Here is a 27,958-nt window from a genome sequence, read left to right on the forward strand (position 1 = left end):
TGCCAAGGTTGAACATTCCCAGCCTGTGATCTGAAAATCATGCTGTGTTCATTTTGCCTCTTAACTCACCCAAGGCCATAAATCATCCCTCAAAATGGGGATTTGGCTGGCAGTTCTATTGGGGATTTGCGAGGCAGAGGCGGAATCCAATTTGGGGCTCCTCATGGTCATCCTGGGGCTGGCTCAGAGCAGGGAGATGTTACTTTTGGCCACACAAGCACAGAGAAGATGCCTGAACATCAGATCTGCTGACTAAGCAGAACTGCTACTTGTTACAGGGTCTGTCTGCTGATTCGGAGTGTACTCTGTGACGAGAGGTCAAGGCAGCTGCAGGGGATGCGAGGAATAGAGAACACAGCAAGACACAGCCCTTACCCAGCCAAACCCAGGCCGAAGGACATGAGGGAAAATAGGGCACTCAGAGACTGCACTAGGCAATTTATTTATTCTACAAAATGTACTGAAAGCCTACTCTGCGCCAGGCACTGTTTCTTTCCTTGGACTATACTTATTCTCATTATTACTTTTTACAAACATAATAATGACAGCAGCCTACATTTTATGAATGTATATGGGCAGGTACTATACATCAGGTGTTTTACACACATCAACTTTCTTTAATCCTTACAGCTGTTGAGTGAAGTAGTTGTTATCCCCATTGTACAGATGGGGAAAATGAGGTGCAGAGAAGTTAAGAAACTCGCCCAAAGTGACATGACTACAAAGTGGCAGAGACACGATTCAAACTTAGGCTGGTCTAGTTCTCAAATCCATTCTCCTCTCTGTCCATCACACTGACAGCCAATGGTATGTTTTGCAAGTACATTTGGCCTTGATCAACATGAACTTGTAATGCGTGGGTCCACCTAATCGCAAATTTTCTCTTTTTTTGAGATGGAGTCTCATTCTGTCACCCAAGCTGGAGTGCAGTGGGGCGATCTCGGCTTACTGTAATCTCCACCTCCCAGGTTCAAGCAATTCTCCTGCCTCAGCCTCCCAAGTAGCTGGGTCTACAGGTGGGCGGCACCGTGTCCAGCTAATTATTTTGTATTTTTAGTAGAGACGGGTTTCACCATGTTGGCCAGGCTGGTTTCGAACTCCTGACCTCAGGGGATCTGCCCACCTTGGCCTCCTAAAGTGCTGGGATTACAGACATGGACCACCGGACCCAGCCAACGCAGATTTTCTTTTGCCTCTGCCATTCCTGAGACAGAAGACCAACCCCCACTTCCTCCTCCTCAGCCTGCTCAGCAGGAAAATGATGAGGATGAAGACCTTTATGGTGATCCACTTTCACTTAATGGACAGTGAATATATTTTCTCTTCCTTTATTTTCTTAATAAGATTTAATTTTCTCTAGCTTATGTTATTGTAATACAGTACATACACAGAACATACAAAATATGTATTAACTTCTTATTATTGGTAGAGCTTCCAGTCAACAGTAGGCTAATAAGCAGTTAAGTTTCTGGGAAGTCAAAAGTTATACTCAGATTTTCAACTATGCAGGGGGTTGGTGCCTCTTACCCCTGTGTTGTTCAAGGGTGAACTGTAGATGTTTTTAGGTTATTAGGCACGGATAAAAGATGTTCCTATGGTGGAAGAAAAGAGGGAAATCTGAGTCTTCTGTTCGACCCCTGAGTACTCAGCTGATGTCTAATAAATGATGATGCCTAGAGATGGGAGGCTGCAGACCCTGACCACGAATCACATGCCTTCCCTGGCCTTCCACTGGGGGCAGTGGTGTACAGGACGTGGCACACACCAACCCAGAGACCATTCCCCTACCCCACTGTGTTCTTGGCGGCCACTGCATGTGGTCACTGGGAGACATGGCAGCATGGTAGTTTATGGCTTGGGGTTTGAAGTCCAGCGGAACTGGGATTAAGACTTTGCAAGTCCTCAAACTTGCCAAATCCCAGTCTCCTCATCTGTGCAATGGGGATAAGATGGGTAATTTAGATTTTATAAGGGCTGTGAGGCAGACAAAGGGAATACAGCTATGGGCTGGACGTAGTGGCTCCCGCCTGTAATCCTAGCACTTTGAGAGGATCACTTGAGCACGGGAGTTCAAGATCAGCCCAGGCAACATAGCAAGACCCCGTCTGAATTAATTAAGAAATATATATATTTTAGAAAGAGAGTGAATACAGCTATGGTGCCTGGCATAATGTATGTGCAAGGAATGGGTTCTTGGGCCCGAAATCATACACCTCCTAAGAGACAGTTTCCCCCTGCTAATGCTCTGAGGATTTCTAGTTGCTAGTGGTGACTTGGCCATGATGGGCAGAGCTCTGTTTTGACAGCATGGCCTTGAACGATCTAGCTGATCTCAGAGTGTGCGGTGCAAAGAGCGCTGCACTGAGACTCAGGACACCAGAGTTCCAGTCCCGGTCCCCCAGTTAACATTCTGGATCACACCAGGCAAGCCCTTTCCCCTCTCTGAGCCTTGGTTTCCTCAACTCTAAATGAGGGGGTTGGACTCGCCATCAAAGAACCCTTCTAGGGGTGACATTCCAGGACTTTGTGCCCCTTGACAATTTCCCCTGCTGCCAAGGGAGGATGAATTTCTCACGGACTACACAGATTTATTGGAAAGATGGATATCTGTTAAGTACTTTCAAGGCTGGCCAGCTGACCCCCATTGGCCATTGGCAGGAGGCTGATTTATTCCAAGATTGTGAACCCTAACATTCCCCACCTCCTCCTGTTAAAAGTTCCAGTGTAAGCTGCTTAAATGAAGTTGTGAGAGGTACACAGCCTACCAATGATCGGCTCACCCAAGATTTCTGCCATGGGCATTTGAGGGCTGGGGGAAAAAACGGGGAATCAGGGCTGGGAAAGCCCTGAAGTCCTCATGGGGGTTCCTGGGTCCAGGGGACTTGGACTCCCACCCCAATCAAAATGGGAGCAGCACACACTGTTCTAAGGGTTTTGCAGCATCCTCATCGCAGCTGATGCTTGATGAATGCTTCCTATGTGTTGTGCATGAATATAAGCACTTCACGTGTGTGAACTCATTTTGTTCTCAAAACAATCTTGTGAAGGCGGTACCATTATTGTTCCCACTTTATAGATGGGAAAACTGAGGCCCAGAGAAGTTAAGAAACTCGCCCAAGGTCATGCAGTGGCAAAGCAGCATGCACATGCAAACCATCTGGCCCCAGAGTCCAAGTTCTTTTTAATTGTTGTTGTTGTTGTTTTTGAGACAGAGTCTCTGTTGCCCAGGCTGGAGGGCAGTGGCGCGATCTTGGCTCATTGCAACCTCCACCTCATGGGTTCATGCGATTCTCCTGCCTCAGCCTCCCGAGTAGCTGGGATTATAGACATACGTCACCACGTCCAGCTAATTTTTGTATTTTTAGTAGAAATGGGCTTTCACCATGTTGGCCAGGCTTGTCTCGAACTCCTGACTTCAAGTGATCCACCCGCCTCGGCCTCCCACAGTGCTGGGACTACAGGTGTAAGCCACTGCACCCGGCTGAGTCCATGTTCTTTAGCTAGCTTATTTAATATTCCCCCAAAGCCTAGCAGCAGGTGTAACATCTGTACCTTTTTACAGGCGAGGAAGCCGGGCCTCAGGGTACTGAGCCACTTCACGGCTGGTTCCTCCCCTGCCTCCCCTGACTCTGCCATGCATTCTTCAAGCTGCAAATTCACCTCTGTGACATAATGGCAATAACAGCACCCCCCTGATCAAGTGCCTGCTCTGTGCCTGGCACGGGGCTAAGCCTTTGCAGGTCTCCTCTCTAATCCTCACCACAGACTGGAGGCGGGACCCCTGCCCCACTCCACAGCCTCTAAGCAGTAACCCAGAGTTTCCACCCAGGCCTGTCTGGATTCAAAGCCCATGCTCTTTCTGCCACCCAGCCAGACAATAACTGCCCTGTCTGGCCACCTCTCAGCAGAGGAGAAAGAGGCAGATATGCGCCGGGCGCAGTGGCTCATGCCTGTAATCCCAGCACTTTGGGAAGCCGAGGAGGGAAGATCACAAGGTCAGGAGTTTGAGACAAGCCTGACCAACATGGTGAAACCCCGTCTCTACTGAAAATACAAAAATTAGCCGGACGTGGTGGCACATGCCTCTAATCCCAGCTACTCAGGAGGCTGAGGCAGGAGAATCACTTGAACCTGGGAGGCAGAGGCTGAAGTGAGCTGAGATCGCACTACTGCACTCCAGCCTGGGCGACAGAACAAGACTCCATCTCAAAAAAAAAAAAAAAAAAAAAAAAAGAGGCAGAGATCAGCCTTAGCCTGAGCCACAAGGCGAGGAACGGGCTGCATCCTCTTTGTTGGTGGCCACTGGGGTTTGGGGAACATCTTCTGACAGGGCCTGCTGAGCTGGATGTGGGTAAAAACAAAGCCACTTTGACACTGACTTGCTTAGGACACAGAAACTGGCTTCAGAGACGCCTCACCCAGAGATCTTGTCCTTAAAGTAAGAATAGATTCAAGGAAGGGCAAGTGGGCGACTGGGAGGGGGATTCACTTGGTGAAGTGCCGCACCAGGAGACCAGGCTTGGGCATCCGACTGCCCTCGCTGCAGCTCCTGTAAATCTCAGCAAAACTAGGCACCTGTGTGAACTCATTACCCTTCCCCACACACAGCCCTGCCAGCCCTGCAGGCCAGGGACGAGGCCATAGGAACCAGTGTCCAAGCCGAGCACCAGGAGGCGGGGCGCTGCTCAGGGTCTCCTCGTATACCCTACTCAGACAGCACAGCAGAATGGGCACAACCTGCCACCTGACTGCACCCAGTGTCCCATGTCTGCAGGGCTCAGCCTATAGGGAGGACATTAAATGTCCAGGAATGATGCAACCCAGCAGCCCCCATAAGTCCAGAAAAGAAGGTGGGTGACAAGCTGCTTCATTCAGGCCAGTTTATCTCCTACCTTCAGGAATAGTCTAGCTTCAATGCCCCTCATGGGTTCACCCCAACTAGAACCCCTCTCAGGCTCCAAGAATGCCCCTCAGCCCTCCTCCTTTGGGTGTGTACCCATAAGCCTCCGTATCCTATGACCCATTTGTGGTGACAGTAATCTGAGCTACTACCTACGAACAGGTTCTATTTGTCAGGCAGTCCTTAGGTCAGGATTTGAGTATATCATTAGTTACAATTTACAGAAAAACTCAGCCTTGGAGAGAAATGACTTGTCCAAGGTCACACAACCAGGAAGTAGTAAAGTCTGAATTTAAATCAGGTCTGCCGGAAGTTCCAGCCCGTAAGGATTGTCCATGTCAGCACTTGTGGTCACCCCCACTTGTCCCTCTCTCTGAGAGCACCTAGACAGACCTCCAAGAGGCTCCAGGAAGGGTTGCCAGTGCATGTCTTGGCAGAGTTGGTAGAACTTTCGCTGTCCCATTTATCCCTGTATCCCCAGCAGTCACCACTAGGCACTGGCACCTAACAAGTTACATATGGAGTGAAGGAGTCAGTCAAGACCGGCTTTCCCCACCCAGCACCTGGTCCTCATGCATCTCCCTTTCCCAGGTGCCAGCCACCCACTGCGGCTGATCTGCTAGCTGCAGAGGGAAGGCTCTGCCTCACTGCTAGGAACGCTACATGTACTGGATGACAGGGCTCCCTGGGCCCTGCCAAGGCCACTCCTGAGACAGACAACCCAAGGGACCTCAGAGCCTGCCACGGGCTCACTGGGACAACTGCCAACCTCATTTATTACAACAGAAATCATAAATCACTCATGTAGACATGGCCCTTTGCTTGTTCGTACATACTCATTTATATCCTTATAGCAGTCCCAGTATGAATGATGAACTAACAGGGGCCAAGAGAGGTTAAGTGCCTTGGACTTGGCCACACAGCTCAGGACAGAGTGAGGACTTGTGCCCAGGTCATCTGATTCTAACTCCGGGTTCTTTCCACCATTCCAGACGGCTCAAGCATGCGCCACCAGGCGTGATGACTGGAAAGGGGCCAGAGGGTTGAGATTTAAATCCCAGGCCCTGAGGAATTTTACAAAATGGAATCCCTCCCAGAAGTGTTTCCTGTGATGGTATAAGCAATAGCTGCGCCCATGCTGTGTGCAGTTTCAGGAATCATCAGCCCCTCCCACCCCACCACCAATTCCCTGAATATTTGCAAACTGTGTTTAGAGAGAAGGAGGAAGCTTTCTTGATAATGTCCCTGTTTATACTAACAGCAAAAGCTCCACAACTTTGATGGGATCTGCACCAGCAATCTTTCCCCAGGGCTGATGTAGGATATGCGTGGAAGTTCTCTGTTCTAGGCAGGTAAGACAGCCAGGTTCCTAATGGGAATCAATACATCTCTTTAATTCATATTTGAAGTAAAAGAAACATCTCTCTTCCTCCCATTTGACTCAGGAATTCATCTCTAAAAATCCATCCTGAGACAAAATTTTATGCACAAAGATAAGTCATGCATTATTTTTAATAGCAAAAAAATGGAAACAATCTTTGCCCAACATTAGCAAGATAGTTAAATGAATTATGGCATATCCATACAATCACAGACACCGTTAAAACATTCTTTATGAAAACATTTAGATGACTTCGGGAAACACGATATAACATGAAGTAAAAAAAAAAAGTAGAAAGGACATAAAATGGTATATAAAAGGGAAAAAAAGCAGAAAGAAGATTGAGAGGAAATAAGCAAAGATGTCAATGAAGGCTGCATCTACAGAGCAGAACAGATTTTTTTTTTTGCCTGATTTGCACTTTTTTGATACTTTCCTTTTCCCCCATACACTCCTAGGATAATGAGAGAAATAAATACATAAAGCTGCCCCAGTCCACACCCCACTTCCCGCAAGGGGAGTGAAATGTCTGAACAGTCAGACAGGTGACGATCTGACTGGTGAAGGGGAGGAGGGCAGATTCCTGTCACTCTTTCCATAACATGGACATCTCTGATAGGGCTGCACACGATGGGGGTGATGGGGGGATATCCCTTGTAAATTTGCCTTGAAGATTTTCCTGGGAATTTCCATCTCAGACTCAGTTATTTGGTTCCTGACTTCAGGAGCCTGTATCTGTAAGGGGTGAGGAATCCAGGTATGGGACTGCCCCTCTCCAGCCCCACACTACTCCTGTCCCTCAGGGGAGATGGAGGCCAGGCTGCAGACAAGGGGGCTGGCAACTTGCATGGGTGTTACTGTTGGAATCTGAGCCCATGCCCACAAGAAGGCACCCTGCAGTCCCTCTGAGCCACAGAGAGAGACTCCCAAGGCTCTAGGTTAGGAGAATCCTGTGGCTGGAGGAGGACAAAGACACCAGCAAGTGCGGCTGCAGATAAAATACAACGAGTTGCCAGGCAGTAGCAGGCCCCATGCCCCATGCCCCCGCTCCTGATGTGCGGCTGCTCCACTTGGCTTCCGAGTAGCTTGTGAGCCATGACTCTATACCCTTTTGTTTTTGCTGCTGTTGTCGTTTTGAAATGGGGTCTCAATATGCTGCCCAGGCCGGACCTGAACTCCCAGGCTCAAGGGATCCTCCCACCTCATCCTCCCAAGTGACTGGTACTACAGGTGAAGGCCACCACGCCCGGCCCTCCGCCCCGACTCTAAATAGCATGTACCCAGCCCCATCAGATATGTGTTCAGCAATCTACGAAAACATCCAAGACCATTTCACGGCCACACTCCAGAGGAGTGGATTTAAACCTGGTCCTCTGTGTCCTTTAGGTCTCCAAACCTCCACGGAAACAAATCTCCATCCTTCACTACCCCTACTCCATTTCTTCACTCTAAAAAATAAATGATAATTTCATACAAAGCAGTCTCTAAGGCTAGAGAGAAGCATATAGGATTCCCCCTAAATCTAGGAGGACTCAGAAGCCTGAACAGCCCAGAGGAAACACAGACTTGGAAGGCCCCAGATCTGGAGAACTGTGGAGCCCCCCACAACTCAGGAGGTGAAAAGCCAAAAGTAAAATTCCACTCAGCCACTGGCGGGGCGGTGGGTCCCTCCCGATATCAAAGTGGTTTGAATCGACTCACCGAACATGTTACCCTCGTAGCCATCTTTTGTTAGTGGACGGAGTTCGTTTTTCCCCATTGCATAACGCTTATAGCTCTGCCAAGCAAACTGCATCATCTGCAAGAAAAAGCAGCATAGAGAGAACCTCAGTGTGACGATTCCTGGCAGTGCGCACTGGCCGCCTGGCTTTGCCCTTTGCAACAGGATTTTAAACTAAAAGATAACCTTCCAAATTTTCCAAATTGAAGAAAGTGACTTCCTCTCAACATGATTTTATTTGTACAGTTATAGCTGCTGGGAAGGTCATTCTCCTTAGACAACGCCATGTGTCTAGGGCCTACCCACAGATTTCTTAGAGAAGACAGAAAAAGCACTAAATTCTAGATATCCTTCAGTGCCAAAGTGAAAAGTCACCTCTTCCAGGAAGCCTTCCCTGTTTTGCTCTGGCTTAAAGTCATCCTCCGAAGGGAAGGAAAATGAGTGCTTGCTATAATGGAACATTCCCGAGCCAGGTATTGTTAACCCATTTTATAGCTAAGGAGATGGGTTGTAGACATGAGGTAACTCATCCGAGATCGCTCAGTGAGTCAGTGATAATGTTGGGAATTGAGCCATCCCCTCTGGCTCCAAAGCCTTAGGTCTGTCCCCAAAGCCTTGGTTTTGTCCCCTAAAATCACCATACGAGTCTCTTTGAACTCCTTTGACCTACCCTGGCCTCCCATGCACTCCAGCTCACCCCAGTTACTTGTTGTTCCTCTGGCTCTGGATCATAAACTCCTTGAGGCTAGAAACAACACTTGCCTTGCCTCAGTTTCTCCCACAGCAACCAGCACAGGGCTTGGCACAATGGATGCCTATGGACTGTCACCCAGAGTATGCACAAGTTCTTCCTATGTGGACTGTCACCCAGAGTATGCATGAGTTCTTACTATGCAAGGCAGCTGCATCAGCTCTCAGGAGCGTCACGCCAGCACCTTGCTCCCCAGCTGCCCCAAGACCTTCAGGCTGAAGCAGATGCAAGGTGACAGTCCACCCCCAACCCTGTGCTGCAGCCCCCAAGGTCTCCCTCACTTGCCTTTATGGTGTGCCCCTTTTCCCTTGGCATGGCTGGCTGCAGAGGGAGCACAACACAGCAGAGTTCTGGGGTGACCCGTTGAGCAGAGGAGGAGCCAGGGGCCCGCGGTGGCAGCAGAGCTGAGGCGCAGGTGGATGGGGAGGCAGCCTAGTGTGCTGGGAAATACTCAGGCTCCTAGATCAGAGATGCCGAGGTTCTAATCCCACCTCTGCCGCTATCTCTGTGACTTTGGCGTGAAATCAGTTGCATCAGCTGAGATCTGCTTTAGCAAGGGACAAGGCAGGCCTTGCCACCATCCTGATAGGTTTAAATGAAAGAGTGTAGTGGGAATGCCCAGTTTCCAACCAGACACAGCAAGTGATTGACAAGCACTAGCTCGATTTCCTCCTTGACCTTTAAAATACTGGCTCAACAAGCCTCATCTATCCACCCCTCCTTTCATCCAGTCTCTTAGTTCTCAAATGTTAGCTTGCATCAGAATCACTGGGGGACTTGTTAAAACAGACTGTTGGGCCCCACCCTGAGTTTTTGATTCAGCAGGTCTGGGGTGGGGCCCAAGAATCTGCTTTTCTACCAGTTCCCCTGTGCTGCTGCTGGCCCAGGGGCCACATCTGAGAAGCACCAATCTGTTATATTGTTTGTATCACTCACCTCACTTCCAGACACTGTCCTGCGTCCGCTGGCTTTCCCCTCCTCTCTCCCAGCCTGTGTTTCCCGCCTTAGCGGCCCGCTTTCTAGGATATCACCACCTGTATTCTCCATGCTCGGCCACTCCTGGTGCCCGCGCTTAGGAGACGTCTCTTCCAGGCACACCGGGATAGTAAACAGCTACTCTCACTGCTGCAGCCCACACGCACAGACCAGGAGGGCAGGCAGACCCGACAGGTGCATGGCCTGGACTCTCCGTGAAATGGCAGAATAATCTAGCACCACTGCCCCATTTCACAGATGATGAAACTGAGGCCCAGAGACGAGAAGTGGTCATGGCAGCACAGCAGCCAGGCCAGAACCCCGTTCACTCATCTCCCAGGGCAGCTGACACCCCCCAGGCTTGGCCAGACATGTGGCTTCCCACGTGACACACAAGCAAACGTCATGGTAACACAGCCAAGGGCTTGGCATGGGCTTTGAGTCCTGGTTCCATTCCTCTGTTATTTTCTACTTATCTTGAATTGGCAATAACGACAAATAATTGCCAGGCATGAGTGCTTGAGAGAGAATGGCCTCCTCCTTCAGTCTCTCTTATCTGAGGGCTCTATTAAGTCAGTATCGGGGGAGAGAGGGCAGGTGGCTGGGGGGCTGGCAGGGGCAAGCAGCAAGCTGTTAAAGCATAAATGACAGCAGAAAAGGAGGAAAGGTCTAAGCGGGGGGCCACACCCTACCCTGAAAATTCCCCCTACCTAGAGAGAGAGAAGTGGGTGTTCCGGAGTAACTACGAGAATCATAGGTATCTACGTGGTCTCAAAGAAGCTGTCACTGCAGGAATGTGAGGTTTGGAACGTGGCCCGTTTTCATAGTCATCCATACCAAGGGAGGGAATGAAGGCACAAAACATCCCAGCATCGCTGGGGACTGAATTCACAAGGCAATCAGAGCTCCCTCTTCTTGCTTTCGTTCCTTCAATGCACACATGCCTCCCGACTCCGGCCATGGGTGGCTCAGCCTAGGTGCTGGGTGAGCAGGGGACAGGGGATGAAGCGGACAGCCTCCTAGCCAGGTGGTCCTTCTCTCTCTCCCTAACACACCCTAAGCAAGCCCCTACCAGGTATCCTGTCCTGTGTCTGGGCTATAGCCATGGTGGTAATGCACTTCCAGCCCCTACCCCCCACCCCCCTGCCAACTGCCCATCTTCCTTCAGGTCCCAGCTGAAAGGGCACTTTTGCAGGGAGACCTTCCTCCCAGCCTGAAGTCATCCTTCCCACATTCCTGATGCAGACCCATGGTGGTCTGCAGTCAAGCTTTTATACCTGCAACTATTTGGTCAGACCCTCCACCCCCATTCACTGCTACGTGCCCCACAATGCATCCAAGGACTGGCACAAAGAAGGTGCTTGTTAAGTATTTGCTGAATTGGCTCTGGAGCTTAACACGTGGCTGGAAGACTCAACGTGGACCACACGCTTCACAAGCAAGACATATAACAGGCAATCAAGCCAGAGAGGAGGGGCTGCTGGGCAACAGGTGTTCAGAAGGGGGCAAGTGTGTGTCTCAAGGGAAGCTTCGTGGACAGATGAACAAGAGTTCTGATGGACAGGTAGGACTATGAGGGGCACAAGAAAGGGTGACCTACAGAAAGGCTAATGTTTTCACTCTGGAACTGGGGATGTGTGCCGTGGGTAATACCTGGACTTTAGAGATGGACAGTTCCTGCTGTCATGCTTAGGCAGTTCTAAGACCTCAAAGGTCTCCTGGGAAGTTCCTTAATAGTAGTCTCTTTTTTTTTTTTTGAGATGGAGTCTCGCTCTGCTGTCCAGGCTGGAGTGCAGTGGCGAAATCTCAGCTTGCCACAACCTCTGCCTCCCAGACTCAAGCAATTCTCCTGCCTCAGCCTCCCGAGTAGCCGGGATTACAGACACGTGCCACCACGCTAATTTTTGTATTTTTAGTAGAGATGAGGTTTCACCATGTTGGCCAGGTTGGTCTCAAACTCCTGACCTCAAGTGATTTGCCAGCCTCGGCCTCCCAAAGTGCTGGGATTACAGGTGTGAGCCACCGTGCCCGGCCAGTGGTATCTTTTTGAACACTCTCAGTGATGGGCTGCTCTCCACCTTCCCAGGCCCATTTGATTGTGGAGTTTCACAAAGTTCTTCTTTAATCAATTGAAATCTGTTTTCCCTTATGGGCCACAGGGGAGACAATTCTTCCTGCTTCCATACCACAGACCTTCAGCCACGGGGAGCCAGCTCTTGAAGTGCACTCACCTATTGAGCCCTCTGAAACTGCAGACCCACATGACATAGTGTTCTTCCAGGAGCCCCACACCTCTGTCACTCACTTGTCATGGCTGGCTGTTCTTTTGGAAATGGGCAGAAACCAAAGTGCACACTCACTCTGGTCACCTCTGTGCCAGATTGTGTAGGTGTGGACTTGTCATTTGTCCCTAATAACTTCCATCTCTTTGGACTTTGCCTATCATTCCACGCTGTAAGGATCTCTCTGGTTCCAGATCCAACCTTTCTGGAACAAGATCTTATTCAACACGTGTGTCTGCCTGCTTTGCATAATCTGCAGACTTGATGGGACTGCTATCTGCATCTACCCTCAGGTTTTGAACGGAAACATAAACAGCCAGCTGAGGACTAAGTTGGGAAAACAGCCTCAGGAGTCTCTCTCCTGGACCCAGCTCTGTTCTTTGTTTGTTTGTTTTGATGTCATTCATCAGCAAATAAGAAATCTGCCAAGCAATCCGTACACCCCCCGATTCTCCATTTTTGTACACCAAGATATTGTGAAAGACAGGCTGAAATATAAAAACACTCTGCCCTAGTACAGCTAGTACAGAAAAATAAATTGCTTTTTTTTTTTTAAGGCAAATAGGGGGTTAGACTGGCATGATTGTTCTTAGAGAACCCATTTTGGCTCCTACGGATCATCATTTTTAATCCTAAATGCTTGCAAATCACTAACTTAAAAACCTATTAGTCCCACTAGGATGATCATACTAAAAAAGATGGACAATGAAAAGTGTTGGCCAGGATATGCTGAAATCAGAACCCTCATACATGGCTGGTTGGAATGAAAACGGTGCGGCCACTTTGGAGAACAGTTTGGCAAAAAAAGTTAAATATGGAGTTACCATATGACCTAACAATTCTAATTCTAGGTACGGACCTGTGCAGAAAAGTTAATGCAGCAGGTCTTAGACGTCTGTCCTCAGAAAGGCCTGCTTGCGAGGTGGGTCCTCAGCTGGTGTCTAGGAACTGGGGTTTTGCGAGTGCTCCTATCAGTCTCTAACTGATAAAGGTGGTGTCCTGTGTCTCGACCGTTTGTACAATGTGGCTTATGCTAAACAGCTACTTTCCTTCTGGAGTGTGGAATGCTGGTACTTGTTAGGAAGGGGGTGCCTACCTTGGGCACCGAGTCTCTAAAGAGCTTCCCTGGTCGATAACACCTTACACATCTTCACTGGGAGAGAACTCTTGGAAGCCTGCACCTGGTTTCCTCCGGGTTGTCCCCATCCACTGTTTCCTTTGCTAATTTTGCTCTGTAACCTTTCTTTTTTTCTTTTTCTTTTCTTTCTTTTTTTTGAGACGGAGTATTGCTCTTGTTGCCCAGGCTGGAGTGCAATGGTGCGATCTCAGTTCACCGCAACCTCCACCTGCCGGGTTCAAGCGATTCTCCTGCCTCAGCCTCTTGAGTAGCTGGGATTACAGGCACGCTTTTTCTCTTTTTTAGTAGATTTTTTTTTATTTTTAGTAGAGAAGGGGTTTCTCCATGTTGGTCAGGCTGGTCTCAAACTCCTGACCTCAGGTGATCTGCACACCTCGCTTCCCAAAGTGCTGGGATTACAGGCGTGAGCCACCGTGCTCGGCTGCTCTGAAACCTTTCACTGTAATAAATCATCGCCATGACAAGAACTATGGGCTGAGTCCTATGAGTCTTCCTAGTGCATCACTGAACCCAGGGGTGGTGTCTTGGGAACCCCTGACACATACCCTAGAAAGATAACAACATACAGCCACACAAAAACTTGGATACAGATGTTCACAGTGGCACTATCTGTAATAACCAAAAAGTGGAAACAGCCCAAATGTCCATTGATTGAATGGATCAACAGAATGTGGTATACCCTGCAATGGAATATTATTCAGATGGAAAAAGGAATGAAGCACTGTCGTAGGCTACAGCATGGATGAAACTTGAGATACTACGATTAGTGAAAGATGCCAGATGCACAAATGCTACCTGGAGTATGATTCCATTTATAGGAAATGTCCAGCATAAGCAAATCCATCCAAGCAGAAAGCAGATTAGTGGTCGCCAGGGACTAGGGGAAGGGAGAAATGGGGAGTGACTGTTCATGGGCATGGGGTCTTTTCAGAGTAACGAAATTTTTCTACAGTTGATTGTGGTGATTATTCACAATTTGTGAATATATTAAAATGACTGAGGCTGTGCGTGGTGGCTCACACGTGTAATCCCAGCACTTTGGGAGGCCCAGGTGGGCGGATCATCTGAGGCCAGGAGTTCAAAACCAGCCTGGCCAACATGGTGAAATCTTGTCTCTACTAAACATACAAAAATTACCCAGGCGTGGTGGCAGGTGCCTGTAATCCCAGGTACTTAGGAGGCTGAGGCAGGAGAATTTCTTGAACCCGGGAGGCAGAGGTTGCAGTGAGCCGAGATTGCGCCACTGCACTCTAGCCTGAGCCACAGAGCGAGACTCCGTCTCAAAAATGAAATAAAATGACTAAAATTTATACTTTAAAAGTCAGATATTATGGTATATGAATTTTATGGTATGTGAAATATATATATGTGTGTGTGTGTGTATATATATATATATATATATTTTTTTTTTGAGACAGAGGTCTTGCTGTGTCACCTAGGCCTCTACCCAGAGGAAGGCTCTATCTCAAAAAAAGAAAAGAAAAAGAAAAATGTCATTCTTTTTGGAAATATACAATGAAGTATTTAAGGGTAGAGGACATTATATTTGCAACTTTCAAATTGGTTCGCAAGACAATATGTATGTACATGTGTATATATATATTATACATACAGTGTGCATATATATGATATATATGTAAAGCAAATGAGTGAAAAACAGAGAGAGAAAGCAAACAGGGTAAAATTAATGTTAACGTTTGCGGAATCTGGGTGAAGGTAAACGTAAGATCCTTGCTAGATTTTTGTAACTTTTCCGTAAGTCTGAAATGCTTTTTTTTTTTTTTAACTCATTTAGGAAATTTTACTGGAGGCTGTTATTTTCACCCAAATTTATACATTACACAATTCTATTTTCCTTCACTTTTTATAAATTACAACAGAATGTGGCCATTGTCAGTCTCCCTGAAGTTCTTCTTAGCCCCCAGTTCCTCAATGGCCTGGATGGGTCTTCGTGTCTGTCTCACCAAGCCTGTTCCCCACGCTGGTCAGAGAAGGAAGAAGTCTGGTGAACAAATTAGGAACTAGCTATTTTGGTTTCTCCTTTTATAATTATATTAGCATGCTCAAAGGAGGTGCCTGTTTTCTTCCCACTCCAAAAAAATTAAAAGGCTCCTTTGGTGGTTCTGAGAATTTTCTACAAGTCTCAGCTCAATTCAGGCTTCAGCCCTCATGCCTGCTTCTCCCACTTCTGGGTCACTCCCTTCTCTTGAACTCAGCTCTGTGCCCCTTCCTTCTCTCTTCTGCATAAATCCTTTCAGGTAATTTTAAAAACAAGGTTCACCTCTCTCTCTCTTGTCTCATCTCTCTCTCTCTCGTCTTGTTTCTCTCTCTCTCTCGTCTCCTCTCTCTCTCTTCTTGTCTCTGTCTCTCTACCTTTTAATGTATCAAAGGCACACAAGCTCACTGAAGAAAAGCAGAAAAAGAGAAGGAAAACAACTGTCCATTATTTAACAACCACCATTCCCATTTTGGCGTCTTTCTCTCCAGGTACCTTTGTTTTTCCCTCTCATATTGTACCTTTGTTTCTTCCCATAATTATGACATATTCCAATTTTATTACAAAAGCTTTGTAAACATCACTTTTAATAGCTATATAATAGCTTAGAAAGTGGGTTCATCATCATTTACTTCACCTCCTTCCCATATAATTAGACATTTTGGTGATTTCTAGTTTGGGGCTATTGTAAATAATGCCATAGTGAACATCTCTGTGCACATAACATTTTGAATAATTTCCTTATACCAGAGTTTCTAAGAAGTTGCTAAGAAAAAACTTTTAAAGTTATTAATATGTAATGCCCTTTTAAGAGATTACAGCCAGACAGCATGTTTTGCCCACCACTGTGCAAAACTTGGTGAACAGGAAACTGTGTAACGATTTTGAGACAATACGGTAAAGTAGTTCACTTGGGGAGATAAAACTAACAAAATGAACAATCATCACTTACATCTGTGCAGCTCTTTGCATATTTTATCTCATTTGATTTGGCCAGTTCAGTGGGCTGGACAAGATAGATATTTGTTCCATTTGGAAATAATTATGCAAGGGCTAAAGTAGGAGATGTAAAGTAGTAAATAGGTATTAAAAATTATGTTTACAAATGTTTCATGATAGGCAAAAATGCTCAGTATATATTATTAGGTGGAAAGGCAGAACACAAAATTACATAGTATGAAATTCACTGGCCTATGTATGAGTGTTTACAAAAAAGACTGAAAGAAAATACACCAAATTCTTAACAGCGGTTATGTCTGATAGAAGTTTAGTGATTTCTATCTTTTTCTTCTTATTGACCTATATTTTCTGAATTTTCTACAGTGAATATCTAGAAAGGTTTTGTGATGTGAAAAATACAGGTTGTTAAAATGAAAAACAAAAAGAAGACATCGTATGGTGCTACCCTTAAGTCAAAAGCAAGTGCCTGGGTGGTCAGCCATGGGGTAGGTCAGACCAAGTTAGGTTTTGATTAAAAAAAAAAAAAAAAAAGGAGGTCTTTACAGCAGGGAGTCAGAGAGAAGGTCACCCAGCAAGAGAAACAACATCAAACAGAAGCATAGATCCAGAACTCCAGAGTCAAAGAGAATTTTAAGACCAGAAACATCATCTATTCTCAAAGCCACATTTTATAAGAATATAGACTCAGAAAGGGAAGGGACTTGCCTCGGCCAGGACACAGACACTAATAGCACAGAGATAACCATGTCTCTAAGAAACATGGGCCAGGGCAGTGCAGTAGCTGACTGGGGAAAGGGCCAGAGCTACAGCAAGAGATACTCAGGACAGGTGCAAGAACATGACAGTCGGAACCAATCAACATGAGAACTACGCACCAAAAGAAACTGTACCCCTGTCCCCACTAGGTTCTAGAAATGCGCAACAGGCAGTCATTGTGTGTGTGTGCGTGTGTGTGTGTGTGTCCATGCTAGAGATAGAGGGTGGCTCTAGATGGTCTCTGGAAGCCCCTCCCTTCCTGTAGCCTGTGATTTATTGATTCAAAGAGCACCTAACAATAGACCACAAAGCCTTCCCTTCACTCAAGTCTTGCAAAGGCGGAAAACAAAGCTCCAATGATAGAGAGATACAGGCAGAGCCATCGGAGCTGAATCCCAAGAAATCTCTTCAGTTCTTCCTCAAACAAAAGATGTTCTTGTCTACCTGAACAAATCAAAATGACACGGAATTTTTTAGTGCAAAATATTTACTAGTGTGAGGCAGAACATTATTATTTGGTTTAAGATTTTCTTTCTACCTGTCTCAGAGCTCAAGAGTTCTCTCCTGCAGAAAAGAGACTAGAATCGATCACCCAGGCACAGATGCCCACTCAGCTGAGGACCCCAGAACAATGCGATCAAGAGAGAAAGGATGCATTAGAGGAGGGGAGGACATGTGGGTGCCAGCAGACCACTCCCAGAGTGGAAAACTCCAAAGTTTGCTTTGGACAGTTCTCTGGGGGGACAACTTGGAAGGAAGGGGGTGAGCATTGAATATTGAGACATTCTCCCCCACTTTAAAAAATCACACACATACACACAAGGCCGGCTCTGGCAGTGACCCAGAACCACAGTTGCTACATTCAAAGCTGCCAAGGAAGGAAATGGATTTTCCCAGTGATTAAAGACAAGTGCTCACACCATGACGTGCAGCCTTACTGGCGTCTCCCAGCAGTGACACCTGGCCCCATTTGCAGGGGCCAAGTGGGAAGGGATTTGGTCTCTAATGATCCTGGGATCTAATGACTATGTAGACAGAGAGCTTAGAACATTGGGTTGATTTTTTTCTCCTCTTCCACTTTCAGCACAGTCCAAGGGAAGAGCTGACAGCTTGGCACCTAAAAACTATCCACGTTAGATTTTCTGATCCAGTTCCATTTATTGGGGCAACACAACATGACCTGGTTGGTGACCCCAGTGAGGCTCCTGCAAATACACAGCCCAGGTCTATCGCTCAGAAGCTGGGCACAGGTGGGGTTTGGTTGCCCTGGGAGGTGAAGCGGGGGAGTAGAAGGGGAGATGCTGCCTCCAACCCTCTCAGTTTCGGGTTTACTCAAGCTATTGAAAGGCCAATGTGGGAAATGAGCATGTGATACAACTCCCACCCACCTGAGGTCCAGACAGCTCACCCACATCCTGCCCATGGGGTTTCAGGTTTGAGCAGTCTCAGGAATCGCATCCTGTCTGCAGCTGTTTCTAAGGCATCAGGGTCGAGAGTGTGGGCCATACAGGCAGAGAAACCCTTGCTGCTCAAAGTGCTCCAGGGACCAGGAGTAGGGCCACCCAGGGGGCACGTCAGAAACAGAGTACCTCAGTTCCACCCTCCCACCTGCTGAATCTGTAGCAGCAGTTTAACAAGAGCCCCAGGTGATTCAAATGCACATTGAAGCTTGAGAGGCTGCTCTAGGGCTCTGCCACCTTACTGGCTGTGTGGCCTTGAGTGAGTGACTTAACCCCTGTAAGTCTCAGTTTCCTCATCTGTAAAAGGACAGAAATACTTAATCCTTAGAATAACCCTAAGAGTAAATAACAGATGTAAAGTGTTGAGCACAATGGCTCGTATATAGTATGTGCTCAATAAAAAGCAGCCATGGCATGGATGTGGTGAAAAGTGAACACTTTTACACTGCTGGTGGGAATATAAGTTAGTACAACCACTATGGAAAACAGTATGGAGATTCCTTAAAGAACTAAAAGTAGAACTATCATTTGATCCAGCAATCCCACACTGGGTAACCACCCCCCCCCCCACAAAATAAGTCATTATATGAAAAAGACACATGCACACACATTTATAGCAGCACAATTTGCAATTGCAAAGATACGAAACCAACCCAAGTGCCCATCGACCAATGAGTGGATAAAGAAAATGTGGTATATATACACCATGGAATACTACTCAGCCATAGAAAGGAATGAAATAATGTCCTTTGCAGCAACTTAGAAGGAGCTGAAGGCTCTTATTCTAAGTGAAGTAACTCAGGATTGGAAAACTAAATATTGTATATTCTCACTTATAAGTGGAAGCTAAGCTATGAGGACACAAAGGCATAAGAATGATATAATGGACTTTGGGGACTCAGAGTTGGGGGAAAGACTGCAGGGGTTGAGGGATAAAAGTCTACATATTGGGTACAGTATAAACTGCTCAGGTGACAGGTGCACGAAAATCTCAGAAATCACCACTAAAGAACTTATCTATGTAACCAAAAACTACCTGTACCCCAAAAACTACTGAAATAAAATGAATCAATCAATCAATAAAAAGCAGCCACAGGATACTGCTATCCTATTAACGTATCCACTAAAAGAGAAGTTTCTCTCCATCCACTTCTCTTTGTACCACCACATGACCACCACCCTAATCCAAACCACTCCCATCTCTCCATGGAACTCCTGCGACTGCCTCCTGACTGGCCTAGATGGGTCCTCCCTGGCTTCCTACACTGCTCTCCACATTGCAGCCAGGGTGGTTATTTGAAGTGCAAATTTATTCATATCGCTCTGCTTCATCCCAAACACACACTTAAATAAACTCCTTCTTGAGGCCCATCAGGCCCCAGGAAGTCACCCACTCACGCCTTCAGTCAGCTCATCCTCCCCATTGCTGCCACAGCCACACTAGCTTTCTCTCTCTTTTCCTCAAGGAACCATGCCTCCCCCTGCCACAGGGCCTTTGCACACAATAGTCCCGCTCCTTGGACAACTCCTCCCTCCTCTTTTTGCCTGGTGAATTCCACTCATCTTTCAGTGCCCAGGCTTGGTTGCCACTTCCAAGAGAGGTCTTCCCTTCAGGTTGAATCACCCTATTATGGAGGATTATTAAAGTCAAAATTTTACATTAGTTGTGTGATCAATTAGTATCTATTTCCCCCCATGATTATGCAGGCTCCACATTGCTCATTACTGCTCCCTAGCACCTAGGAGAGTACCCAGCACATAGAGACTTTCCATAAAAATATGTTGATTAAATGACTAAGGATGGTGACAACACGAGGCAACCTCTAGGGCTGCTCATGTCAAAGGATTAAGGAGGATGCCTGGGACAGAAGCACTCACTGCCCAGTGGCCTTGACTCAACAAGGATTTATCAAAGGCCCAATACAGGGACAGCTCCAATTGTGAGGCCACAACAGCAAGAGCAGGTGAGACCCTTCCCGGCGAGGCTTTGGTCTTGGTGCAGCGTGCAGACAGACAAGAGCAGCTGCACAGAGAAGGCCACCAAACCTGGGAGCCATTGCACTGGGACAGGTCCCCAACCGCTCTGTTCTATCACAGATTGGGTGTTAGGTGGGGGCAGGAAGACAGCATGTGGGGGACAAAGATGAGTGACAGTGGGAAAGATCTTAGGTCACCCACAAGTGAAATTCCAATGCGAAATGGTTCAACAAAACCTGCCCATGTGCAGGTGTCTCTACCATTTCCAAAATGCTTTGCCTTTTTCATTTGAGCCTTACAGTCACCTGTGAGTTAGGCAGGGTAGGGGTAATCACCCCCATTTTACAGCAAAAGAAACCGCACTTCCACATACAGACATTTATGGGACATATTGTGTCATGCACACTGCTAAGTGCTTTTGTATGCATGTGCACATGCCGTTTTCACCACATCTCCGTGACGTGCTCCTGGGGAGGAGGTAAGGCATAGCAGTTCAGAGCCTGGCTTTGGATCCTGGCTTTACCCAGCTGTGTGTGTCTTTGGACAAGATACTTAACCTCTCTGCGCCTCAATCTGTTCATCTGTGTAAAAATAATGATACTGTTATATTTACCTAGTGTTTTCCATGAGTCATCAGTGCTTTACATATAAACTCATTTAATCTTCACACTAATCTTATAGGATTGGTATAACATTACTCTCATTTTCAGGTAAGGAAACTGAGGTACTTGCCCAAGTATCATAGCAAGCAAGCAACAGAGACAGGATATGAATACAGGTGGTCTGTGCTCACGGCCACAATACTCCACTGCCTCACAGAATGGAGCAGTAACCGTGCCTGCCTTCTCTGGGTGCTGCAAGGATCAGTTACAATGCCAAGGCCCTCGGCACAGCACCTGGGCACAGCATACTCCACTAAGTGTTCGCAGGTGCTCCGCCTGCCCCAGGCTTCCCATTCATCGTCTTCCCTGCATCGGGAGACGGCGCTGTCATCCTGCTGCTGGCTCACATCAGAAACCAAGTCCTCTCAAGTCTCCTTTCCTCCCCCCCAAATCTATTCAACAGTATTTCTGGCGACGACATCTCTGACTCACCTCCTTTCCCCCTCCCCGTTCACCTCTGGCTGTCATCTGATTGTCTGTAATGGTCTCCGGCTGCCCTCTCTCCCCGCATGTCACCCCCATCCTTTCTCCAAACAGCTACCAGGGCCACCCTTTGAAAAGGCAAACCATTAAATGCCATTCCTCTGTGTAAGAGCCTCCAACGGCCAGCCCCATGGCACTGAGCCTCAAAACACCTACCTGCCTCTTGGACCTTTCCCCACCACACTTCAGCCACAGGGCCTTTGCCCATCACCTCAAACACACACAGCCCCCCTTGCCTAGGGCAGGAAGATCAATGGCCCCCAAATGTTCTAATCCTCAGAGTCTGTGAATGTTGGGTTACAAGGTAAGATGGAATTAAGGTTTCAGATGGAATTACAGTTGCTAATCAGCTGACTTGGGGAGAGGGAGATTAGCCTGATTATCAGGGTGGGCCCAGTATAATCAGAAGGGTCCTTATAAGTAGGACAGAGAGGCAGGAGAATCAGTGTCAAAGTGATGAGATGTGAAAAAGACTCCACCACTGCTGGCTTTGAAGATGGAGGAAGGTGGCCATGAGCCAAGGAATGCAGAGATGCAGGTGGCCTCTCAAAGGGATTCTCCCTGTGATGGTTCATGGTAGATGTCAACTTGACTGCACTAAGGGATGCCCAGATAGCTGGGAAAGTATTCTTTCCAGGGTACTGGAAAGGGTATGTCTGCAAGGGTGTTTCTGGAAGAGACTAACATTTGAGTTGGTGGGTTGAGTTAGGAGGGCCCACCCTCGCCCAATGTAGGTAAGCACCATCCCATCAGCTGAAGGCCTGCATAGAAAAGGTAGAGGAAAGGCAAATTATCTCTCTCTCTCTCTCTCTCTCTTCTGGAGCTAGGGCACCTTCCTCTCCTGCCCTTAGAATCAGAACAACAAGTTCTCTGGCCTTTGGACTCTGGGACTTGTACCAACTGCCCCTTCACCCCCAGGTTCTGAGGCTTTCAGCCTTGAGCTGAGAGTTAGGCTGCTGGCTGCCCTGGTTCCCAGGCCGTTGGGCTTGGACTGAGCCATGCTACTGGCTTCTCTGCTTCTCCAGTTTACAGATGGCCTGTTGTGGAACTTCCCAGCCTCCATAATCATGTGAGCCAATTCCCCTAATAAGTCCCACCTCTACCATCTCCTACTGGTTCTATTTCTCTGGAGAATCCTAATTAAAGCACTCCCCTAGAACCTCCAGAAAGGAATGCAGCATGGCCTGGCCAACACCTGCATTTTAGCCCAGTGAGACCTGTTTCAGACCCCTGACCTACTAAACTGTAAGAGAACGAATTTGTGTTCTAAGTCACTGAGTTTTTGTGATTTGTTACTAGAGCAAGATAAAACTACCTCACGGCCTTCGTACATGCCAATGAATAACCAAATGAACAAACCAACCCACCAAATCTCCAGTGCATTTTCCATTCCACCACAGCACATTCCTACATGAGGCGTTCTGATGTTCTGGGGCACAGGCACCAGCATTCTGAATTCACTATCCTCCTACGGCCCCCTATTGTCCATCAGTGACAATACCTAACACCTCTACGGGATAATCATTTATTTCATGTCTGTCTCCTTTGCCCTTGAATGCTGGAACCTATTCCCCTCTGTATCCCCAAACCCTAGCACAGAGCTTGGCCATAAAGAGGGAGTCAACATAGCACATCAGTACAACAATGGCTCATGCATTACCTCTATTATCCAGTAGTGGACATCCACTGAGCACTTACTGTGTGCCACCCACTGGGTTAGGCCCTTCACAAGCATTTAATCCTACGCCAGCCCGTATCCTTATTTTACAAGATGAAGCAATCAGTCCTGGAGGGTGAAATAACTTGCCCAAGGACATGGAACAAACAGCAGCAGCGACCAGGTGTTGTGGCTCAAGCCTGTAATCCCAGCACTTCTGGAGGCCGAGGCAGGTGGATCGCTTGACCCCAGGAGTTTGAGACCAGCATGGGCAACATGGTGAAACTCCATCTCTACTGAAAATACAAAAAAATTAACTGGGCATGGTGGCACGCACCTGTGGTCCCAGCTACTTGGGAGGTTTAGGTGAGGGGAATGCTTGAGCCCAGGAGGTGGTAGTTGCAGCGAGCCAAGATCACGCCACTGCACTCCAGCCTGGGTGACAGAGTAAGACCCCATCTCAAAAAAAGTAGTGGCAGAGGCAGGCAATGGATGCAAGAGGCTAAATCAGAGCTGCAGTCTTAACCATGACAGCAAATTACTTCTTACCCAACCACCCTCAGAGGTAAGATCAGCCTCTCTCCTTTTGCCAACATTTGGGCTCTGTAGCTGGCAGGTGGCAGAGCCAGTGTTTGAAGCTGGGGTCTGGCTGATTCAGAAAGCTTTGTCTCTTCCATCTCACCAGGCTGCTCTACTGTCTAATGAATGAACCAACACGACATAGACCCAGCACCTCTGGACAGCATGTGGCACACAGAGCATCAAACGAAGGCCGGCTGCTGCCCTGTGCCTGGCTCAAGTGGCCCATCCTTACGTCTGCTTCTCTTTGAAAATGAGAAATGTCCAAATTCCCACCCCCTGAAGGCTCAGTCTGCTAGAAGGAATGGATGACCTGCTTTAAAGCTGCCCCAGCAGAGCCTGGAGCCTTTGGAAACATGAAAGAGGCGGAACCAGTTCTTTTACCCAAACTTTAACAATTTTTTTTAAAGAAACAGGTTTAAGTGAAAACAAAGAAAATACCAATGCGAGTGGCAGAGAGATCCTGCAAGGCACATGGAACGCAGGAATCTCCAAGTGCTGCTTTCCCAGGGAGGTGATACTATTTGAAATCTAGAAGTTCAGCCTTGATAATCTCCATCTAAAGACTCCTTAGTGGCATCTCTGCATCCACAAGGGGATTTGGGTGATGGGTTTCAGAGCCTTTGGGGCTTACAGGGAGGCCCTGGGCCAAGCACAAGAACAAAGGCTCCAGGAGGGCAGGAGTCTTGTTTTCCAGGCAGTGTTGTCATTTCTGGAGAAACCAGCTGTGGGCATAGACTGCTTTGGAAATCCATTTAGAATCATGTGAAACCATCTACATTTTCTGGTAGTTCTACATTTTCTGGTAGTTCTTGGAACCGAAAGAGGATCAGCAACATTCTCCTGACAGATTCCTTTCCTGGACTCAAGAAGGGGGCCTGAGAACTACCAACATTCATGGGCAGTAAAGGGCCTTGTTTCTTGTCCTGTGAAAGGATTTCAGTTAAGAACTGGAGAATAAGCCAGTATTTATTTGTATCTATGTATTTTTAGAGACAGAGTCTTGCTCTGTCATCCAGACGGGAGTGCAGTACAGTGGTATGATAGTAGCTCACTGCAGCCTCAAACTCCTAGGCTTAAGTGATCCTCTCACCTCAGCCTCCCTAGTAGCTGGGACTTCCAAGTAGCAGGTGTGTGCCACCACACTTGGCTGATATTTACAATTTTTTTTAAAAAAAGATAGGGTCTCAATATGTTGCCCAAGCTGGTCTTGAACTCTTGGCTTCAAGTGATCCTCCTGCCTCGGCCTCCCAAAGTGCTATGATTAAAAGCACAAGCCAGTGTGCCCGATGGTGCCAGTATTTATTGAGCACCTCCATGTACCAGCCCTTCTGCCAGATGTGATCACATATTTTATCTCATTTAATCTTCCATTGCTACTCCCAGAAGCAAGTATTGAGCCCATTTTATAGATAAGAAAACTGAGGTTCAGAGCGGTTCAGTAACAATTCCAAGGACACACAGCTAACTGTGTGCCCAAGAACTGAATACACCTTCTCTAGGTCTGCTGCTCTGATTTCTAACAAGAGACCAGAATTTTCTCATTCCTATGCTGCCTCCAGATCTGGGACTTCCTGCTGGGGCCTGTAAACCAGCTACAGGAAACGGCAGCTCCCGTCAGTGGGCAAAACAGACCTTGCCATACGCAGGGCACAAATGAACCCATGGCCCATGACAGGTGTTTCAAAATCGTCACAAAATTCCTCTCTTCCCTGCACTTGCTTTTGAGGTACAACTATGGGTGATGGTGGCTCACCCGGACTCTTTCAAAATTTCAGAGACAGGCCCTTTCAGTTTCTCCCCATAAAAGAAAGGCCTAGCTGAGATTTCTGTCGCTGATGGCTGTATGCTTTGTATAAAGGAGGAAACCATCAGGTTTTCTCAATTCTGAGCACAGCAGCTGAAAAGTAGAAGGCTTGGGCAGGGCGCGGTGGCTCACGCCTGTAATCCCAGCACTTTGGGAGGCCGAGGCGGGTGGATCATGAGGTCAGGAGATCGAGACCATCCTGGCTAACATGGTGAAACCCCGTCTCTACTAAAAATACAAAAAAAAATTAGCTGGGCATCGTGGCGGGCATCTGTAGTCCCAGCTACTCGGGAGGCTGAGGTAGTGAACCCAGGAGGCGGAGGTTGCAGTGAGCCGAGATCGTGCCACTGCACTCCAGCCTGGGTGACTGAGCAAGACTCCGTCTCAAAAAAAAAAAAAAAAAAGAAAAGTAGAAGGCTTGGATTCAAACCCAGGTCTGTCCGATTCCAATCTCTGCATGTTAACCGTTCTTTTCTCTACCTCTCCCCACCTGACATCCATTCAGAAAATATTTACTGAGCATCTACTATGTACCCCATGTTCTAGTACATATGGGAGTAAACAAGATAGGAATGGCGCCTGCCTTCATGGCCTCTACATCCTAGTGTGGGGAGGCAGACAGCAGCCAGCAGGAGAATTCTGAATGGTAACAAGCACTATGAAGGAAAGTCAAGCAAGGTAAGGGGGTGGGGGGTAACTGAGTGGGTGGGGTGGCCAAGGAAGGCCTCCCAGATGACAGCTGAGCTGAGAACTTAATAAATATCTGAAAAAAATGCACCTCGTATCCCATTTATAGCCTGAGAAATGCATTCGGCTTTTCTTTGTTCCTCCAAGCCCCCATGAGAAGAGATTCCAAAGTACATATTTTCTTTTCTTGGCTAGAAAAGCTTGTAAAACCCACTGATAAGGTTACCAGTTCACCCCAGGAGAGAGAATTCCAAAGCAGTAAACAGACCGGCCTAGCCTTACAAATGCCACATAAAATAACTGAGGTCCTGGAGTCATTCTTCCCATGAAGCCAAGTAGCTGCCACCCCATAAGCACTCCTTGAGTTTGCATTAATCAGGCAGCTCAATGTGGGTTTTCTTTTCATTTTTCCAGGTCTGTGATGATGGGTGATGTGTGGTGGCACTTCTGGGTTCATAATAGGGGCTGGTGGTGTTTTCTCACTCCTACAAGACTGAATTTCAGGGGCCACTTAGGATATTGTCTTTGACACTGCTGAGCTAAAGCGCTGTGTTCTTGAAAGGATTATTGCAGCTGTATTATAAAAGATAACCTAATCACACAGGAGAGAGAAAAGATCGAGCAATTTGATTTCAAAACCCTGAAATAGAATGCCGAAGAACAATTAACTATGAAAATCAAAAGGCTGTAATCGTGATGAACTAATGGGGACAGAGAGAAAACTCAGATCTTCAAGTTTCATTGTTTCTTTTTCTTTGAATTGCTTTTTTTTTTTTTTTTTTTTTTGAGATGGAGTCTCACCCCATCGCCCAGGGTGGAGTGCAGTGGCCCCATCTTGGCTCACTGTAACTTCCAGCCTTCCGGGATCAAGCGATTATCCTGCCTCAGCCTCCCAAGTAGCTGGGATTACAGGCACCTGCCACCACGCCTGGCTAATTTTTGTGTTTTTAGTAGAGACGGGGCTTCACCATGTTGGCCAGACTGGTCTCAAACTCCTGACCTCAAGTGATCCGCCCGCCTCAGCCTCCCAAAGGGCTGGGATTACAGGTGTGAGCCACCACTCCCAGCCTCTTTGAATTGTTTAAATGGCCAAAATTAAAGCTCACACAGGCCTTCAACTGGTGGGATTTTGAGCTCTCTCCTCCTACCTCCCTCCCATCCTCACATCCTCCTCCCCAAGAACTGTATACACCTTCTCTAGGTCTGCTGCTCTGACTTCTAACAGGAGACCAGGATTTTCTCTTTCCTATGCTGCCTCCAGAACTGGGACTTCCTGCTGGGGCCTGTAAACCAGCTATAGGAAAAGGCAGCTCCTGCCAGTGGGCAAAACAGACCCTGCCATAGGCAGGGCACAAATGAACCCACGGCCTATGACAGGTGTTTCAAAACCTTCACAGAATTCCTCTTCCCTGCACTTGCTTTTGAGGCACAACTATGGGTGATGGTGGCTCACCGGGACTCTTTCAAAATCTCAGAGACAGGCCCTTTTAGAATATCCCCATAAAAGAAAAGCCTGGCTGAGATTTCTGTCGCTGTAGGCCGTATGTTTTGTATAAAGGAGGAAACCATCAGGTTTTCTCAATTCTGAGCACAGCAGCTGAAAAGAATCTATTACATAAAACGATGTCTGCTCAGCTGCCAGTTGTGGGGGGAGTGGAGTCCTTTCCAGCTGCTGTTAATTAAACACCAAGTCTGCCTTTTCTAAGGAGGGTGGCTTCTACTCAACCTGCTGCCCTGAGAAGCTGCTCTTTTTGTCTAAGCAAGAGGAAGAAATTCCTCTCCCTTTC

General features: G+C 47.4%; 1 protein-coding gene across 1 annotated transcript in view; it reads right to left on the minus strand.

The window, feature by feature from the left end:
- Positions 1-27,958, minus strand: part of MAN1C1 (mannosidase alpha class 1C member 1) — a 165,799-nt gene that overhangs the window by 89,134 nt on the left and 48,707 nt on the right. The window contains exon 2 of the mRNA XM_003809476.7: positions 7,983-8,079. Within this exon, the coding sequence (XP_003809524.2) occupies positions 7,983-8,079 (97 nt within the window). The remainder of the gene's footprint in view (positions 1-7,982; positions 8,080-27,958) is intronic.

The sequence above is a fragment of the Pan paniscus genome, chromosome 1, assembly GCF_029289425.2.
Source record: "Pan paniscus chromosome 1, NHGRI_mPanPan1-v2.0_pri, whole genome shotgun sequence".
NCBI lineage: Eukaryota > Metazoa > Chordata > Mammalia > Primates > Hominidae > Pan > Pan paniscus.